The following is a 21133-nucleotide window of genomic DNA, read 5'->3' on the forward strand; positions in this document are numbered from 1 at the left end:
GTGAAGAAAGAAGGAAAAACGCACAGAAAGAAAAAAAGAAATGCAGAAAGAAGCAACAGAAGTCCTCAAAGACGAAGAAAAGTGCAGGAAGAAGTATAACGTGCAGAAAGAACAAACAGAAGAGCAGAAACAAGCCTTGTTGCAAAATCATCCTGTACCCTCAACTTTTACGGATACTGGTGGTAACTGAGTCTGACTAACCAGTCCTAGAGCCAGTGCTATGTTAAAAGACACTCAGAATACAGTGAAAACACCTACATACACTAGGGCACACTATGTGTTGGGGTCCCCCTGTGATTAGCATGACCTACTCTATAAGCCCCTAGTATATAATAGGGCAGGGGATTAAAACTACCTCTTAAAACGCACCACAGGGCGTGTTTGAACACGTCACCTCATGCCCCGTCCCCTCCCTTCCCCACCGTGTAAACACGCCCTGTAGCCATTTTAAGTTGGGAGATTAAGTCCCCTTGAATCCTGAGGGTCCCTAGGGTCCAACTAGACCACAAGGTACCTCCAGTAAGCGCCACAGAGCTGCGTTGCAGAGAGGTGTAAAAAGTGGCATGGCCTGCACCACCTCTCTGCAACGCAGAGCAGTGGTGCTTACTGGAAGCACCTGGTGGGCTAGTTGGACCCCAGGGTCCCTCAGGATTGAAAGGGAATTATTTCCCCAACTTAAAAACGCGCCACAGGGCCTGTGGGCGTTCTGAGTTGAGAGATTAAGTCCCCCTTGAATCCTAAGGGTCCCTAGGGTCAAACTAGCCCACTAGGTACCTCCAGTAAGCGCCACAGAGCTGCATTGCATGGAGGTGTAAAAAGGGGCGTGGCCTCAGAACACCTGTCTGAGCACCTGGCGCATACTGGAGATACCTGTTGGGCTAGTTGGCCCTCAGGGACCCTCAGTATTGAAGGGGAATTAATTCCTCAACTTACAACTGGCCAGGGGGCGCGTTTGCAGAGTGCTGCAAGGAGGGGCGTGGCCTCCGGCGCGATGCCGGTCTTTTATTTATTTATTTTTAAGAAGGAGGGCTGTGTGGCCCCCTTTCTTTTTCTAATTTATTAGCCCTGGGGACCCCATCCCCCAGGGCCTGCACCCTAATTTTTTTTGTTGAAAAAAAATAATTTGGCCCTCCCACGGCCTTAATCGGCCCCGGGGACCCCAACCCCCAGGTCATGGCCTTTTTTTTTATTTTTTTATTCTTTAGGAGGGGGGCTGTGTTGCCCCCCTCCTCAGGCCACATATGGCCCCGGGGACCCCATCCCCCGGGGCCGGCCTTTGTTTTTTATTTAAAATAAATATATATATATTTATAGAAACACCTAGGACATGCTGGACAAACCGTATGTACCTATCACCATGACGATTTGCGTGATATTCATTAAAAGGCGACTATGCATACAATGAATCCACGTAGAATGTATTCACACCGCTAGTGAAGCTCTGACATGTCTGACACCCTACCGTGCCTAATCCCGGCACCCCCGCTGGTGGGTACTCTCCAAGTAGACACCCTTGTCGTTTATTTATACAAACATGGGTAGCTATTGACGGGCACATTTAATACACATGCACACCAAGCCATTCAAAGGGGATTCGACAGAAATTCGACCAAACTATGCAAGAAACCCCCTCACGGTTAATAAAACACACATCCACCGCCGGATGTGTAATACTTTTTATTTTACTCTCTGGAAAGGAGACAAACCTCACTTGAGAGTCACAGCGTGCTCCTGGCTGAGCCCAATGCTGTGTTACACCCACCAGTGCCCGCCGAGTGCCACACACCTGTGTTGTATTCCACCAGCTAGTGCGTATGCTATGACACTCTCTAGCCCATGTGCACTGTAACACCACCCCGTGAATATGTTATGCCACACTTGCCATCTCACGGGTTATATTGCCCCATCTAACGTGCCTTCCTCGATGCCTATGTTATAAAGCACAGCGCTATGCCATACATATTACAATCTGGGATCCATATCTTTGTCACAGTGCATATGCAATGTTACACTACCCAGCACATATTTTATATTACAACTTTAGAGACTACTTAGGTTACACAACACTGCCCTGTGCATATTACACTCCAAGGCGCATATCACATAGCAAGCGCTAGTGCCTGTGCTATCTCGCGCTCTCCAATGAATCTGTCATTGCGCACAATGTATTGCATATTATATTTCACGCCCCGGTTCATCTTATATCACACTGTTTGGTGCATAGTTTATACCATATACTATATCTAGTTTTCATTTTCAATCGTGCTCTCAGGACTATGTTCTATATAACACTGCGTTCACCTACCCTTTTCACGGGCATTACATTTTGCGATGGGGGGTGGAGGGTCAGGGGATGTTTCTGCCAAGTGAGCCCGGAGTCACAGTCCCAAACGTCCTCTTCTTCCTGAATAAAAGTGAGATTATGCTGCATACATGTTCATATTTTAAGTAGTTCGCACAGACACACATTTTAAAAACAATAAAGTTCCTAATACCCACCTTCTATGAACAGTTAGCTTGCTGCCCCATCCACCTCCTCCCTATCCTCTGTTGTCTGAATCCATGGACTAGCCTCCTCCCTCCTGCCATGCATGGTCTGATGTTCTGCCACTGCCCTGCATTTAGCATGATGTACCAGTCCACTCATCCTGCCCTCCATTGCCCAATTCTATGGCCCATCATTGACCTCCTGCTTAGCCTCTGTGCTTTGCTTGCTGCCCCTATTCTCCTTCCCCCTGCCCTCCGATGTCTTTGTGCATGCCCCAGCTCCATCCTTTTTGACCACCATGTTCCATGGACCTGCCACTCCTATCTACTCTGAGTGTTCTGTTGAGCTGCCACTCCCCTACCACCTGCCTAGCATTGTCAGATGACTGTAACCTGTCCCTGCCACCTCCACCCTGCCTGTCCTCATGCCATGCCCCTATCCCCTTCCGCCTGTCCTCCATGGTTTATTTTACTGCCACACCCTTCTGCCCTCCCTGGTCTGTTATGCTGCAACTGCTCCTCCTGCCTGCCCCGCACGGTCTGTTGTGAGGCCCCTTCCCCTGAACTCTCTTGTCTGTGCCCAGGTCCTGACCCTCCCTTCTGTCCTCCATGGTCCTTTGTCCATGCCCCTGCACCCTCCTTCTTGCCCATCATAGCCATTGTGCTGCCACTAACCCTCCCGCTTGCCATGCATGGTCTTCTGTGCTGCCATGGCCCCTCCCACCTTCCCTGTGTGGTCAGCTAGCTGCTCCTGACCCCCTCCCACCTTCCCTCCATGGTCTGTGTGTATGCCATCATAGTCTCACTGTTGCTCTCCATGGTGTGTCTTGTTTCTAGTGCCCATCCTGCCTGACCTCCATGGTCATCTTGCTGCTCCTGCTTTGCCCCCTTCCCCCAGCCCTCTGTTTCCATGTGCAGACCCCTATTCCCTCCCTCCTGGCTTGTCGGTTCCATTGTAATGCCCCTGATCCGTCCCTCCTGCCCTTTATGGTCTGTTATGCTGCAGCTTTCTCTCCTGTCTGTCCATTATGGTCAGCTAGCTACCATTGCCTCTTTCCCCTCTGTTGTCTGTTGTCCATGTGCATGGTCCTGTCCCTTCCCTATTGCTTTCTATGGATTGTTGTGCTGCACTCCCGTCCCGCATGCCCTGTGTGGTGTATTGTGCTGCTGCAAACCCTGATGCCTGCCCTGTAGGGTCAGTTTGGTGCACCTCTCAATGTCCCTCCTGTCCTCTGTTATCCAAGTCCATGTCCCTACCCCAATTCCTCCTGCCTACCATGATCCAATGTACCATACTTGCGAACATTTTGAACTTGGTAAGAGGGAGATTTTGAAATAAAACTGGGGTATTGATTTTCCCCTTTGAGTTACATTGAAAAAGAGAAGATTGTAGACAGGAAACAGATCAAGTAAAGCCCATTTGAGCTTAACAACATTGGACGTTTCCAGGCAGAAACGGGTCTTTTGGCATGTATGGTTGTATGACCACTGCCTCTTCCTTCCCACAATGGTCTATTATATTGCCACAGCCTCTCTTGCCAGTCCTGTATTGTTGGTTTGTTGCCCCTGCCCCCCTTTCCACTGCCCTCCATAGTCTGTTGTGCTGCCACTGCCCTTCCTGCCTGCCCAGTGTGGTCAAATTGTTGCCTCTGCACTCTCCTACCTGCCTTCAATTTTCAGAGTCCGTGCCCCTGGCCTCTGCCTCTCAACAGTATCCCAATGAACAACTAGATTGCTAACATTCTATATTTATTACAAAAGTGTGAAATGCCTGACGTCATCTTGATGTAATCAAAACTGTAATGCCTAGAGCATTTCCTTTAGAAATTACATATATGAGAGGGTCTTATTAGCATCAAAATTATGGTTAGTGCTCTAAAAAACTAAAATGAGGACACATTTTCTGAGTTTTCAAATAGCGACAAAGAACTTTTAAATTATTTGTAATCTTAGTTTTTTTATCCAGTTGACCACTTGATTAAATGTTGCATCCAAGGGGAGAGGGTGTGGTGTTACTTCCAGAGCTGCAGACTTTGCAACTGGGGAACCAGGTTGGAGTTTCTGCTTCAGCTCAACATTCTGGGATTCTGGTCAAATCACTTAATCTACCCATGTCTACAACCAAAATGAATTTGATCTTGTGTGATGTAACCAATGTTCATGTAAAGCACTCCAATACCTGACAAGTTTGCACTATATAAAACTGCAAATACACAAAAAATAAGTGTTTTGCACACTTCTGTCATTGGGCTACATTTGGGCTACATTTGGGCTCTTTTGTCTCTGGTGGCCATTTTAGGAGATTTATTTGTTATGAAGTTTCCTAATTTCCTCATTTACTGCAGTCTCCTCAGTAGGAAATGCTTTCAGTTTTTTACTTTGATTCCATCAAGAAGGTATTCAGATATGTCACACATTTGCCATAAATTCTGAATGTTAGCACTCTAGTTGCTCATTAGATCACTGTAGTAAAGCTACTGGTCACCACGGAAGTCTGCTGCTAGTATTAGAAGTGACGTCTGCATGTTTCAGTCTGCATATCAGAATTTTTAATGAAATAGAAGAGGATTTGAGAAGTCACTCAAAATGTGCCCTAATTTTTCTTTCTTCAGCACTAATCATAATTTCTATGGCAAAATGAACCCCCTCATTGTGTTTGTTCCTTTTTAAATTAAATGTTTTAAGTGTTACCAGTTTATTCCAATCAAGATGGCTTCAGGTGTGCCATACTTTTGTCATAAGTAAGACAGTACGCGCTCTAGTTGTTCTTAAGAACACTCTGGGACATTCTGTCATTGGGCTATACTTGGGCTACATCTGGGTGATATTTGGGCTACATTTGGGCTCTTTTGTCTCTGGTGGCCATCTTGGGAGATTTATTTGTTATGAAGTTTCCTAATTTCCTCATTTACTGCAGTCTCCTCAGTAGGAAATACTTTCAGTTTTTTACTTTGATTCCATCAAGAAGGCATTCAGATGTGTCACACATTTTCCATAAATTCTGAATGTTAGCACTCTAGTTGCTCATTAGATCACTGTAGTAAAGCTACTGCTCACCAGGCAAGTCTGCTGCTGGTATTCAAAGTGCATGTTTCAGTCTGCATGTCAGAATGTTTTTATGAAATAAAAGAGGATTTTAGAAGTCAAAATGTGCCCTAGTTTTTCTTTCTGCAGCACTAATCATAATTTATATGGCAAAATGAACCCCCTCATTTTGTTCCTTTGTAAATTAAATGTTTTAAGTGTTACCACTTTATTCCAATCAAGATGGCTTCAGGTGTGCCATACTTTTGTCATAAGTAAGACTGTTAGCGCTCTAGTTGTTCTTTAGAGCACTCTGGCAAGCTGCAGTAGAACACAAAGGAATCAACTGACAGTCTCTGCCCTTGTTGGATGTACATATTTTACTGAGAATGTCAGACTTCATTCTTACATGACTGAAAAAGATAATGTGAATTTACAGAAAATATGCTCTCAGTTTAGCTTATAGATCACCTTCCAAACCTCTGCAGGGGTGTGGAATTTTCCAAATAATCTAGTTGTCCAAGGGACAAAATGCCACTGAGATCTACATGTCCTGTAAAATCCACTTGTCCCACCTACCCTCGTTCCACATCAAACCTAAGGGCTCCGGCTGACAGAGAAACATTAATATATTTTTGCTTTATTAAAATCAGTAAACCATTGAATGCTGTGCAATAATAATGCTAAAGGAAAACTTGTCAAGCGATATTATCGCGTCCCTGCCCCCCTGCGCCCCCTCCCCTTAACCCTGACGGCAATTCTTTTATTTCTATTCCCCTTTTTTTCAATTTTTTTTGGCTGTGTATTTATTCCCACAAAATACGTACATTTCAAACCATACGTAATGTACTAATTTACCGTCACCCTTGGCTGTGTATTTATTCCCACAAAATACGTACATTTCAAACCATACGTAATGTACTAATTCACCGTCACCCTTGTAAAAACGTATGGGTGGGATACAAAAGGTGTCAGCCAGCGTGCCTCCTGCCATTTCCCCCTCACTTTTGCAGCTGGCCAGACGTGAGCCCTACGTTCCTTGCGAATCGGTAAGTTGTATCGAAAAAGAAACAGCAAAGTTGGGAGCTTCCTTTAATAATAAGAATCGTTTTTTCAACAAATGTACCCTCTTTGCAACATTAATCAATTGTGTAATGTATATTTGTCGGTGTGTTTACGCAGTTATGGGCTGAAAGTTAATAGCTCACTATTCTATATTAGGACTTTAAGTTATAAATTGCAAGTCACCAACGGATGTCTCTTTTGAAAGCATTAATCTGCAGATCTGTTCCCATCCTATGCACTCTGTAATCGACTTCGTACATGTTCTTTGCAGCAGGCATATTAACCCTCTGCACTAACTTCACCGAGGTCACAACCTCAACTATACAAAACACGGATCTTTTCGCCAATTGTACCCTCTTTGCAACATTAATCAATTTTGTAATGTATATTTGTCGGTGTGTTTATGCAGTTCTGGGCTGAAAGTTAATAGCTCACTATTCTATATTAGGACTTTAAGTTATAAATTGCAAGTCACCAACGGATGGCTCTTTTGAAAGCATTAATCTGCAGATCTGTTTCCATCCTATGCACTCTGTAATCGACTTCGTACATGTTCTTTGCAGCAGGCATATTAACCCTCTGCACTAACTTCACCGAGGTCACAACCTCAACTATACAAAACACGGATCTCTTTCCAGGATGGTAATTCATCACACAAGTTTCCTACACATTTCTGTGAGGCCTGGTAATTGCCGGTGGAAAGAAACGCTGCAGCAGGTGCTTCGAAAGCTTTTAGTGCTGGCTGCGCCGTGTGCGACAATGTTTTTTTGCCCATAAGCCAAAGGAGTGAAAGTGTAGGTGTCACATGTCACCCATACTGGTAGGCAGTAGTTTAAGAGTGCTTGGTGTGGAGAAGCACAAACGCAGATTCTAAAAAGAAACAGCAAAGTTGGGAGCTTCCTTTAATAATAAGAATCGTTTTTTCGCCAAATGTACCCTCTTTGCAACATTAATCAATTTTGTAATGTATATTTGTCGGTGTGTTTACGCAGTTCTGGGCTGAAAGTTAATAGCTCACTATTCTATATTAGGACTTTAAGTTATAAATTGCAAGTCACCAACGGATGTCTCTTTTGAAAGCATTAATTCTGCAGATCTGTTTCCATCTGCGGTATGAAGGCTCCGGACCCGCGATGTTAAACCCGCTGTTGCGATGGCAGCGCGTGAATCTGAATTCGTTGTAATGGGTGTTTCCCCCATGAAGCGGTGGTAGCGCAGCGCGCCTGCTTGCGATACGGTTTTTTGACGTCCTCATCTGAGGCGCCGAGGCAGGCCTACCTGAATGCTTATTGCAAGCCTCGTGGCGGCTACGGACTACCGCTTGCAGAGGCTGAGTGACGTTTCACTCCTCCAGCCAATCACTGGCTAGAGCCCAGTCATGGGCTGCTAGCCAATCAGATGCCACCAAAGGCTCTCTGCAAGCTTCGGATTGGCTGTGTGCCCCAGAGTGCCCACAGCCTGTTGTTTTAACGTGATTAAAACGTGATTAATGTCTACATGTCCTTCGGACATAAATAGACAATAAATCTTCTTGCCCGTCAATATAAACAACATGGTTCGGGCGTCCGGCGATATGATTCCCCCACCCCTGCCTCTGTGGGAAAGTATGAGAAAATAGTTTTCTCTCAAACATGGTTCGTGATATCACAGCAGAAGGCTTTTTCACATGGTAAAATCACCTTAGAACACAGCACAATTCCTAAAATGAGTATGGTACCATCAACACATGATTTATAATGTAACTAAAGTCTTAAAACCTTCTATTAACTGCAATGCTTTTTAATGAGGTGCTATCATGTATATTGGTCCCAAGATGGCTGCCAACACTTCTTGGATGAAGTACTGACAGCCAATCAGATCTCACGATGAGATGTGTGGATAGGCTCCGCCCAGATATGTATGTGATTTTACTTTTGATTGTCTCAGGAACTACTGAACAGATTAACACCATATTTGCAAAAAGCGCATGCCTGACCTGAGGACTACCTCTTTGCCAAATTTCAAGTAATTCTGTTCAGCCGTTCGGGCTGTACCTTGGACTAAAGGTCCCTATGGAAAATTGCATGGGGAAAATGCGTTTTGGGACCCCCCTTTTTTCTCAGCCCCCGCTTGACGAATCCCCCTGAGACATTCAGGGTAGGAGCGGAGCGGAGCGCCCCACCTATTTTAAAAATTTCGCGAGGATTCGTCAACCGGCGCCAAAGTTATTCCAAATAGAATGTTGCGGATTTCCTATGGAAACACGGTCCTAACTATAACTATCTACTGGCGACCGCCAGTAGATAATGTATATATATATGGAGATACATATATGATTGTGTTTCCGGGGTGCCACGCATGGGCAGGAATATTCTAGTGCTTATGACTATTGATGAGGATCCCCTGGAAGAGAACAACCATAACCTACTTCTGGGACAGGGACTTGCTCGATAGCTCCCTTGTCCAAGAGAGCCGTAACTTCCCGATGGGGAAGGGCCAAGTGATCCTGCGACATGCGATGGAGTGTTGGTGCTATTGAGGGAGGGGTAGTCTCGAAGGGGAGGGGTAGTCTCGAAGGGGAGGGAGTAGCCCCTTCGGGCTATCTGCAAAACCCACCTGTCCGACGTGATGTTGTGCCAGTGGGGGAGGTGATGGTGGATCCTGCCGTCCACTGGCAACTGGTGGCCCAGAAAGGTCAGACTAGGAAAGCTTAGAGGCTGCTGCAGAGGGGGCACTGGCAGACTGGCTTGCCTGCTGGCCCCCAGACCCGTGGCATTGGTTCCCACGTCCCCGCAGAGGCTGGGTAGTCTGCGTCGGCCTGTGGCCCTGGGTGGATCACAATGGGGCACCCCTTCCATAACCACAAAAGGGGCGAAAAGCAGACTGCACAGGACAAGAGGTGGCAGCGAGGCCCAAGGATCTGGCCATAACTCTAGACTCCTTGTAGCGCTCAAGCGCATGGTATGCCTTGTCGCCAAACAGACAACGGCAATCAAATGGCATGTCCAAAAGAGTCGATTGGACATCCTCAGAAAAGCCAGTGGATCTCAGCCAGGAGTAGCGTCTTAGGGCTACTGACTTAGAAATCTTTCTACCCAGTGAGTCAGCGGTGTCCAGTCCACAGCGGATGGCGAACTTTGCTGCATCTCTCCCCTCTGCAACTGCACAGGAGAGTGTGACCCGGGCCTCTTCTGAACACTGTGGCAGCACCAGCGCAACCGTATCCCACACAGACTGGGTGTAACGGCCCAAGAGACATGCAGTGTTCACCGACCACAGTCCTAAGCTGGCAGAAGAAAACATCTTCTTCCCAAAATGGTTTAGCTTCTTGGATTCCCTATCTGGGGGAGAAAAAGGGAATGCACCTTTGGATGTTGAGGCTTGGACCACCAAGCTCTCGGGGGGTAGGGTGTTGGGAGGAAAATGGGGTCGCCCGTGGCCAGGCGGTGGTGTTGGGCAATCATCCTATCCACAGGAGTCCTTGTGCTAGGCCCGGACCAAGTGCCTAGAAGGATGTCTGTGAGGGCCTCATTGAACGGCAGCAGGGGCTCCGAAGAGGCCGCTGCTGGCTGAAGCTCCTCAGTCAGGAGGTTCGTCTTAACTGCCACCGTAGGAAGCTCAAGGCCCAAGGCCTCAGCCGCCCACGCAACACCACAGCATAGGAGGCTTCCTGCTCCGTGACCACAGTAGTGGGAGAAAGCATGCCAAGGTCTGGGGAGGTATCCAGACCACTGCTGCCCCCAACTCCTCTCTCCAGTCCGGCTCCTCCAGTTGGTCTCCCTACCAGTCCTCCTCACCTTCCTCTGGCTGCCACTCATGGCAATAGGGAATGCCAGGGGAGAACAGTGGTACAAAAGTACCAGTCGGCGCCCGTACCTGCATTGATCGACGCCGGTCCAGTCCGAGTCCAAGTCAAGGGGGAGGCCGGGGTCAACGCCGGCCGGGGACACAACCGGCATCGGAGTTGGAGGAGGCATCGTCAGAGGAATCGGTGCCGGGGGAGGGGTAGTGAGGTCGACCGGCACCGATACGGATCCAGGCCTGGATCCCTAGGGACCCTGCGGCATCGGGCCGGAGCCGTCGGCATCGAAGGCCTGGAGCTCCCAGCCGAGTCAACAGGGCCCGCCCGAAGGCACGCCGGCGGAGTTGGGTTGCCTAAAGCTGGAGTGGAGAGCTTCGTAAAAGGCACGAAGCTGGGCAGGGAACGCTCTGGCATCCGGGAAGGGAGGGAAGCTCGGAGCCATCCCAATAGGCTCGGCGGGTGGAGCCGAAGGACAACGACCTACTGTGTCCCATGTCGGGTCAGCCGACGGATGGGGAGAAGGCGAAGAGGGACGGTGCTTCATCGCCTTCTTCTTGTGCTTCGACTTACCTGAAGACAAACACTTTGATGAGGAGTGATTGTGGTGACTCCACGAGCAGTCCCGCGACCACCCTCTCGACAGGGACCACGAGCGGCGCGGAGCTGGCTGCCGGGCCTCCAGAAGCTTTCAGAACCACTCGTGCAAAGACTTCGGGTTCATGGCCCGAAGTTGGAGCACGACTTCGGGTCGTGGTCACGCTCCAGGCACCAAAGGGACACGAGGTGCGGGTCAGTGACAGACATCAGCTTGTAACAAGACTCACAAGGCTTGAAGCTGGTCGGCCGATGTGACATCCCTACGTGCACCAGGAGTCAAACGGCTCGAAAAAGATGTCGACAAAGTTGAAAAACAATAGTCAAAAAATGACTAAGGGCACCGCTCTCTCCGGATCTTCGCTGGCTGGCGCGGAAAAAGAAAAAAATGACGTCAGCGCACAGGGGTGGCGTCTAAGTAGACACTGCGATGTCATTCCGGCAACCACTACGCAAACGATGGATGCGGAGTCGACTGACGCCACTAACCGATGCATAGGGGTACTGCTGAAGAAAAAATCTCCGGATCCAATCTATCGCCTGGAAGTAAGGTAAGGAATCTTTAACCAACAGTCTCTTTCAGATATCTAGATCACTGTTTGAACATCCAAACTTACACAAACTGTCAGCTCACTCACAGTTGAGGCTTCTGCTTCTAATCATCCTTTTGTGGCCCTTCTGGGAGGTTTGTGAGCATTCAAACCAATATGGGTGATGCACACCTTAAATCTGATTAACACCGTGAACTGTGCAATAAGGTGTGGGCTTGCAACATACTTTTGATGTTTCTCTGAAAGAAACTGTGCATACACATTTATATGTTTCAAAGTCACAGAGTTTGCCCTTATCTCTTCCACTGGAGTAAAATGGTTGTTTGATAGTTACTTGGTATATGTGTTACTATTCCTGTTTAATGTTGTGGTGCTTGGGACCTGGTGTGTGTCATGGCTGTCCCCAAAAAGTGCAGGGATGGGAGCCCCGAAAGGGATTCTCTCATACTCCATTCTTGCGAGTTATTGTTCATCAGGTCTCAAAAACAGGGATTTAGCTAGAGTAACACTAACCAGCTTTAGAGTTCAAGGTGTACAGTCCTCAAAATACTCTCCTGGAGACACCAACCATAAGCTCTGTTGCAACCTGAAACTCCAGAAGGTAAACCAATTTTACCTTCTGCAGGGCATTTACAGGATTCCCTTGTTAGTGCCAACACTCTAGCACAAATACCCTACCACACTGCTGACCACCAGTATTACCCCCTGTGAAAAGTTTACCAAATCAAGATAACAAGGAGCTAGAAGTTTTTATGAGTAGGTTCTCCTCCACTTCCAATTCAATACTCAGAAACACAGGAAGGAGAACTCACTAAGTAATATGCAGGGTTTCTCTCTAGCTAGTCATGCTGGAGGGGTATCCTTATTTTTCAAAAGGGCTCTCACATATTAGAAAATGGAACTCCAGTCTCTAACCTCTGTAACAATTTTATTATCTGCATGGGCATTTATAGTGGATTCTCCTGTTAGTGCCCACACTCAAGCAGAAATACCCTACCACACAGGTGACCGGTAGTATTAAATGCTGTATATAAATGTAGATATTACTATTGTGTGAAATTGTTGATCCATTGGATAACCCACACTATGAACACATTTTTATTGGCAGGTTACCATATTGGAGGCACACATTTGCTGAGTGGTTGCCCACTATCGCAACACCGAAATAAATGAAGTATTCTGCTCCAATGCAGACATAGTGTGCAAATAGACCACCTGATATTCTTCAATAAAGCAGCAAGACATACACCAGTTCAAAGGCAGGTGAGGTTGCAAATATGTCACCTGTGCCCCTTTGGTGGTGGTGTAAGGCATGCAGCAGGACAAATGCCCCAGCTCAACTTAATGTATTTCATTCCCGTTTCAGTATTGTATATGAAGAAATTATGCAGGCTTACAGAAGTTCTTGGAGGCTGGTGTTAATCTTCAGTGCCTCAGCAATCCTCCTGGCTCCTGTGGGCCCAACTGCATTCTTTTGCAAGCTGCAAAGAGGATGAAAGGGAAAGTATTGAAAAGAGACACATTAAGTATATTTAGGCACCTTCTCCCAGTCATATCAGCTAGAAGAATCAAAAACAAATATCTTAATAGGTGCTGGAAGAGATGATTCATGCATGGTAGATGGCATCATAGCCGATTTGGTGATGTGAACTTTTGCTGTTAAGTTTTGTTTGCATATTGCATATTGCACCAAAGATAAAGAAAAGTTAGAAGTTTGCAGTCAAGACAGTTAACCTACAGTAACCTCCCACTGGAATATTTCTCTATCTAAACCAAATACGCTTGCATGATATTTCTTGACGGGAACATCTACAGCCTAATTATATTTTCATTATCAATTTTTCTATTAAAGTACTTATAAAACTTGTCCTACTAGCGGAAACTGGAGTAATGTGGGTGTAACTCTGACATGCAGATCCAAATAGAAGAATTATAGACAAAATGTACTAAGGCATTTTTGGGTCGCAAAAGGTCCGATTCGCAAAATCGAACCCTTTGTAACTGCAACACACCTTCTGGTATCTACCAAACCCAAATTGCAATTTGTTACTGAATCACTATTTAGATTTGCGACTACATACCGAAAGGCTATTTGGATGGGGAATGTTTAGGGTGTGTGTCCCTTCCAAACAGCGATTTGCAATAGGGTGTTTTAACCCCTTCAGTGCCCATGACGAGCTGGACTCGTCATGGGCTGCGGTGGCGCTGTGCCCATGACGAGTCCAGCTCGTCATGAACTCCGCCCGCTAATGGAAGGCGCGGCACTGGGCGGGGAAAGGGGCGGGCATGCAAGGGGTTAATGTTATGGGCCGAAATCCGTCGTAAAACATTATTATTTTACAGACTACTGAAAGGTAGCGATAGCCCATTAACAAAAGGGAAGGGGTCCTCAAATGACCCCTATCCTTCTGTGAATGAGTAGGCATTGGTCCGTGGGACCACTACTTACTCCTAAAAAAGTTTGTAAAAGATTTCATTTTTTTATGAAACACATCTAGTTGTCCTCGTACGAAAACAAAAAAGAATGATTTATTGAAAAGCAATCAGAGGCATGGTGGTTTGCTGATCCCAGCAGGCTACCATTGCTGTGATTGTGGCCAATCGTATAGTGTGTCACAGTTTGCGACCCACCTCATGCATATTAATGCAGTAGATCATTTGGTGATCCACTATAAATGGTCATTTTGCGAATCAATGTATTAGTCCATAGATCAGTTGTCACACAGGGATGGTAGCCTGCTGAGGTCAGCAGACCACATGTTTGTGATAGCTTTTAAATAGAGCAATCCATCATATTTCTTTAAATGCAGCTCATTTTCCTTAAAGAAAAACATGCATTTAAAAACAAAAGTTTCACAAACTTTTTTGTAGGAGAAAACAGTGATGGAATCGACAACTGCCTTCTCTGAATAAATGTGTTTTCAACATTCAGAAAGGAGAAGGGGTCTGTTATTCACCCCTCCCTTTTTGAGAATGGTTACCACCTCCTTTGAGGAGTCAGTAAAATATGATTTTTTTGCGACTGGATTTTCTTCACAAAACATTAATATATATCATAAGGAATCGTTATTTGGAAGGCACACCTTGAACATACTCCTTTCAAATACCTATTCAAGTATAGTGTCGTAAACCCCCTCAAAAAAATCTAAATCATTATTTGGCCTTAGTACATTTGAAAAAGAATTTTAGGGTTTGCAAACCCTTCGATTGACCAAATCAGAGAATTTGAGAATAGGATATCAAGCCCAAAGATCCTAGAATGATAGGGAACAGAGATAGTCTGATGTTATTAGGGGGGGCTTTCCAGAGCTCTACCGCACAATGTTGCCCTACTGTGTTTACGGTTCCAATAAGTTAAAGTTTTCAGGAATAAAATTCCAATTGAAAACGGATGGGGCTTGAACCTCAGTAACTGACAAGGTTAACAGACTAAGGCCGTGATTATGAATGACCCAAAAAAATAACGAACCAGGTGCAAATACTTCTATGAGTTGTATAGACTTTATTAAATCTGATAATTAATGGGTTCAATAAAGTTTACACCCTCTTACATTTCAGAAGGTTAAGTCTACCAGAATTAAGCAGGGGAAAAGGCCAGGTGATTAAACAGACATGAGGATTTTAAAGCGGTAATTACCAAAAATTCACATGCTATTCCTCATTACTTGGGAAAAATCTGAATAGGTGCTATTTATTACAACTGATAAACTTTGAACTCTGCTGTGCAATATTTTATCAGGTGCAATAAATACCGACTATCCCTCCAGGACACTTGTATTTATCCACAATATTTCATAATAAATTGTTTATTTAAAAAGGGCTTTAAATATTACTAGAGACTTATCAGTGCCCTGTGCAACCAAAACAGAAGTGATTCTATACTGTTGCAAAGAAAGAGGCATTGATAGAGACAGAACACTAAACAGTCTTGTTTAAGAGTGACAGTAGTGAGAAAGGGTTCATTTGTAATGGCCAAAAACAAAGGAAACGCAAGGAAATTATCCAGAGTTCTAAACGCTGACAATCTGCTTTTTGCAGAGATGACACCACTCACTAGGATTCCAATATGTGAACTTCAGGTTACACAAACACATCTTTGCAGCAGGTGGAGTAACCACCCTGCAATCATCCGCTATTTAGCTATTTCCTTGGTATCATTTGGTTATGTGGCAGAACACAACTGCAATTCTCAGTGGACAGTTTATTTTTTTATTATTATTGTTAGAGAAATATCTACTTTGTTGTAAACCATGACATGACTTTGTTTATATTTAAGTTCAGAAACATCACCATATTCCATACTGATTATTTTCTAAACTACATCTTCGGAATCCATACATAACAACAAAACTCTGTTGATTAACCCCAATGTGTTTCTTGTCCAAATGGCACTTCATGAGGGGGATAACTCTATGTAATTCACAAAACATAGGTTTCCCATTTGATTTTATATACATATACAAAACAACGTTCAATACATCCAAAAAACAATACAACACAATCTGAGGATCAAAAGCCTGATACCTTAGCAAATCATGTAAAGCTGACGTTTCGCCAAAACACACCTCAACCAAGCACTAGCCGTGCATCTAAAATTATGCCTTCTACTAAATTATGATGGTCCTGTGCAATTTCTGACATGTTATGATAATGGATGTGAAATTGACAGAAATATACCTGTCAATAATAGGAAAGAGCCATCACAATCGTTTATGAAAAAAGTATTAATGTCTCAAAATGCTGGCCCTCCTACAAGATCAGCAGAGAAAACAGAAACCAACAAAGCAGTTTTATTTTTAACTACAAGTCCGGCAGCAAATAATGCACTAGGAACATCAACAAAGTGAAATCAAAACAGGGCAAAAGAAAAAGAGAAAAAATTTGAAAAAATAACCTTCAGCAGCCATGCCAAGACCTAGTTATGAACATCTCTTCTTTCCTCTTGTAAATGAATAGGTTAATGTATTGAACAAAGATACATCCTATGTTCCTACTCACAAGTCAAACTTCCCAGAAATTGATACATCATTTTTTTTAATTTGTAAGAAATCTCAGGTTGAAATATTTTTTCTCTACTATTAAGAACATACACAGTTGAATGGATGTTCCTTTGTACAAAGAAGCCAAATCATCATACCGATATTGTTGGATCCACCTCTATACGATGAAGACCTCATCCTAGTGCTCCTCGAAAGGATACCTTGCGGTACTGAAGATTGTCAGTGTCTTTTTGTCTTAAAGCGCCTCATCAATATGTATCCCGAACAGGGCCTCACCATCAAAGAAAAGATCAAGGATTTTGTTCTGTACTTCAGGTCGGAAAGATGTAGCCCTGAGCCAACCTTGGCAGTGTAAGACTGGTGCGCCTCCTAGTGATCTAAAAGCTGTAGTAGCAATATCCATTGCGCAGTCTATAACCTCAGAGGAAGCCCGCTTACCTTCCTGGAGGATCTTTATGGCTTCGGTCTTACTGTCATCCAGGAGCTGATCAATGTATGGAGCTAGATCGCACTACATCTGACGATCATAGTATCCCAAGACCGCGAGAGAATTGGCTGCCATGACATGAGACTTGACATTAAGACATTTGCTCGCATTATCAAGGTGTCTGCCTTCTTTATCCAGAGGTGTTGTAATTGGTGCCGACTGGTTCTTAGACTTTCTCAGTGCAGCCTGAGAAATCACAGAGTCAGGCTTCGGGTGGTGCACACGGCAGACAGGAGCATCCTCTGGAACTTTATATTTCTTCTCTAACCAGGGAAGAACTGGAATCACCGTGGCTGGGGTCTTCATGATTTTGAAGCCTTCCTCCCATTTATAGTTAACAATCAGAATGGCTCTTCCTGACTTCCTAGAGGGTTCTTTAAAGTCATAGAGAAAGCATTCCATTTGAAAGGTTGGCATTGGTAAGTCAAAATGCTTGCCTGCCCTTTCCAGAAAAGTATGGAATCCACCAATGTCCTCTGGTGGTGAATCAATGGAAAGGGAGAAGATGGTGTGGGTACAAGAATGCCATCCCATTCCTGGTGCAGATCTGGAAGCTCTCCCTCTTAATGGTCATCATTCATAGTTACGAGATCCTGCAGAGCAGCAGTCGGTGGTGATTGCAGAGTAACTGTTGACTGTAACGTTGGACCCTGTTGCGGAGTGGAAGGGACCAACAGCTGCCGAGGTGGCAATGCAGAATGTTCAGGAGGAGCAGATGCTGACGGGAGCATTTTCTTATAGTCCAATAACATGAACTGTAAGTCTGAGAGCAATGAAGATGGCATGCAGACCACCTCTTCTTGGTATTGCTGGTGATACTCTTGTTTAGGAATATAATAGGGTTGTTCCTCATACTCCTCTTTATAATCATCCTCCTGACACTTCACATGCAACAGCAATCAGCTTTGTGCATATCCAAAAGGTCCATCATCCTCATCGGAATCATGTTTCTCCAAGAGATGTAAAGAAAGTAAAGGTGTACTAGGTGAGGTGACCTCTGATGTAAGGTGTCAACTTCAGATTTCTTTGCCTTGCTTAGGAGAATTTCCTCTTGTTAACGAGGTGGACAAAGGAGCTACCGTTGTTGGCGTCAATACCAGTGGCAATGCAGACACCATAGTCATCGACGCCATCGTCACCGTCGATGATGAGGATGACAGCGAGATACTGGTCGGCGATGACTGTGAAGCCCTCGATGACGAAGGTGCCGTCGGTGATGACGTCGTCACTGGAGCAGAGCTTGTCGGTGACGACTCCTTGGCTTTGGATGCTGAAGAATGGAAGACATCGCTCTGCATTGACGAGGGATTTTTTTTTTGGGCGGTGTCGTCTACAAAGTCTTCGCCAATGGCAAAGTCTTCGTCAACGTTTTATCCGCATGGGGTACAGATGAAGGTTTTTTTAAAGTATGCCTACCCTGGGAAGGTGTTGTAGGGGGCTCAGAACTTGCCGTTTTTGTTTTACTGTCCCCTGAGTAATTTCCTTTTCTCTCTTTTTCACTTCTGTGAGGAGATTTAGATGGACTATGACTGTAAGACCCATGAGTGGTCTTTTTGGAGGCGTTTTTAGGGCATTCACAGGATGAGTAAGTATGAGGTTATCCTTCCCTCTTGTGAGATCTTCTAGATGACGAAGAAGATGCCTCATCACTGTTGTCACTCGAAAGTAGTTCCCTCCTGGCATTCATCTTTTGAAGCCAAATAAGATGGCGCCTCTCATGATCTCTTAATGTCTTGGTAGAAAAGGTACGACATAACTTGCAATCTTTAGCCTTGTGGTTGGGATGCAGGCAATAGATGCAGTTACTGTGATGGTCATCAGTATGAAGTCTTTTCTTGGAGCAGGTTGCACATGCTCTGAGAGACTCTTCTTCTCCTTATCAGACATCATCAAATTTAGAGAAAGGAATTGTAGACTGAATAAAATGGTACAATCATTGCTAAATTGGAAGAAAAAAGAAACAGTTTCTAAAAAAACCTGAAATAGTAGAATTGAAGGAAAAAACTGAGCAGAGCTCAGTGAAGACTCCCTTGTACGACGTGCAGTAGAAAATATGAAGGTCTGAGGTTTTCTGAGGAGTGTTCTAGCGGGTACAGTGTTCTGATTGGCTGAAGCCTATGTTTGGTTTCTTTTATAAAACAATTGAGATATGTAACAAAACTAAAATGGGCCTAGGACTATTTTCTAGTTTATGTTAACTTTGCATTGCTATTTTGATATACCAGGGGCTCCCATCTGGACGAGGGGGAATGAGTCAAACATGTGAAGCTATCATAGTTCCAATACTGGAGTAAATATAACTTAATCAAATATGGCGTTTGCGGTGATGAGGCACATGTGACTTGTCATGCCGACTTGAAAAGCATGGGTTAGTGACGGAGTTTGTATTTTCTTTACAAGCTCACACTCAATCACTGACACTCTGATAACTGGTAAGAGTTGGGTAAGGAGTCACACAGGTTTATGCTTTTTTCTATCACAGTTGTTTTTAAGATTCTTTTTTTGGCACAAGAAACATTGGGAGATGGTTTGTTTTGTGACTGGCTAGATCGTTACCACACGTTTCTTTTACATTACGGAACAAAGTAACATGCTGTTTTCAAAGGCATGGGCCAGTGATGGCGTTCGGGTTTCTTCCATGTAAATCCAGGTTTCTTCCATGTTTTTACAAGGAACCACTGACATTGATATGTTGTTCATGAAAATTTGTGATGGTTCTTTCCTATTATTGACACGTATGTTTCTGTCGATTTCGCATCCATTATTGTAATACGTCAGATGTTTCACAGCACAATCATGATTTAGTAGAAGACATAATTTTTAGATGCACGAGAAGTGCTTGGATAAGGTAGGCATAGACGAAAAGTCAGCTTTACATGATTTGCTGATGTATAGGGCTTCTAACCGACAGTGTTGTATCGTTTTTTTGATGTATCGAAGTTAGTTTCTTATATGACTTTTGAAAATCAAATGGTAAACTCAACTGTTTTGTTGATTTTTATAGAGGTATCCCCCTGACAAAGGGCCCCAGGGGTAAAAAATACATTGGGGTTAATCAGCAGAGTTTAAGTGTTACGAATGGATTCCGAAGATGTTGTTTAGAAACTAATCAGCATGAAATAAGAATTATATTTCTGAAGTTAAATAGTGATGAAGTCGTATCCTATCATTTATTAACAGTTTGAAAAATTAGTTTCATCATCAAAAAAATACATGGAAAAAATGAAAAACAATGTACAAATTTAAAAACAATTTGAAACAAGAATAAATATTTAGAAAAGATCAGATACAATTCATTAAGTAGTTATAATCACATTAAGAACAGAGCCATGCAGGAGATCATGGGGAGATGGCTTTTATACAGTAGCTAATAATTTGTGACAAACTTAGGTACAGAAATTTCTAAACAGCCACCACCACAATCGAGGAGGTGTCATTCTTACATATTCTGGAGGCTTCTTCTCGATTTCTAAGGGATCTGCTCAGGAGAAAAATCAATTTCTTTCTAGTTATAGTATAAAGGGGGCAAAAGAACAGCAAACGCTCCTCACTTTCTGATATGTTTTCACAGTTAAAACAGTAGTCAGATCCCTGGTTTGTCATCCCCCAGTAGATGGTGAAGGCTGCTACCTGAATTGGAGGAACAGGGACCGAGCAAGTGCCAGACGGATAAAATCCAAGAATTCTTCAGCTTTACTTACAGATTTCTGGAATAGAAAGGCACTTGTTAATCTGCCCAGAGAGGTTGAGTGTTCACTACGACTGAAAGCTTTCTTCTGGATCAATTTTTTTACTTAGCCTTTGCAAATAGAATGGGGGTCACTCCAGAATTTTTCTAGACCCAGTTCGATCCAGGCCTTTTTGATCGATCCTAGACATCTCCCCCCATTGGCCATGATGACTTCCTGCAAGCCCTCCCTAAAATGGCGCAATTCATATGTGTTCCAAATACATATCCAGAACAATAGGTGTCTTGACGCTTTCAGTGATGATATCCTGTGGATACCAAGATCCAAGCGCAGTGGGACCAATGGCGTACCCATCCCTAGACTAAGGAGGCCTGCTACACTCAGAGAGCTGGTGTTACAATGGCCCCATAAGTCTGCCCCGTAGAGAGCAGCCTCCATAGCTTGGGATTTATAGA

At 44.4% G+C, this 21133-nt stretch overlaps 1 protein-coding gene across 1 annotated transcript in view; it reads right to left on the bottom strand.

Moving 5' to 3' along the window:
- NLRC3 (NLR family CARD domain containing 3) overlaps positions 1 to 21133 on the bottom strand; it is an 820465-nt gene that overhangs the window by 381302 nt on the left and 418030 nt on the right. The window contains exon 9 of the mRNA XM_085630169.1: positions 12900 to 12983. Coding sequence (XP_085486295.1) covers positions 12900 to 12983 — 84 coding nt within the window. The remainder of the gene's footprint in view (positions 1 to 12899; positions 12984 to 21133) is intronic.

The sequence above is a fragment of the Triturus cristatus genome, chromosome 10, assembly GCF_964204655.1.
Source record: "Triturus cristatus chromosome 10, aTriCri1.1, whole genome shotgun sequence".
NCBI lineage: Eukaryota > Metazoa > Chordata > Amphibia > Caudata > Salamandridae > Triturus > Triturus cristatus.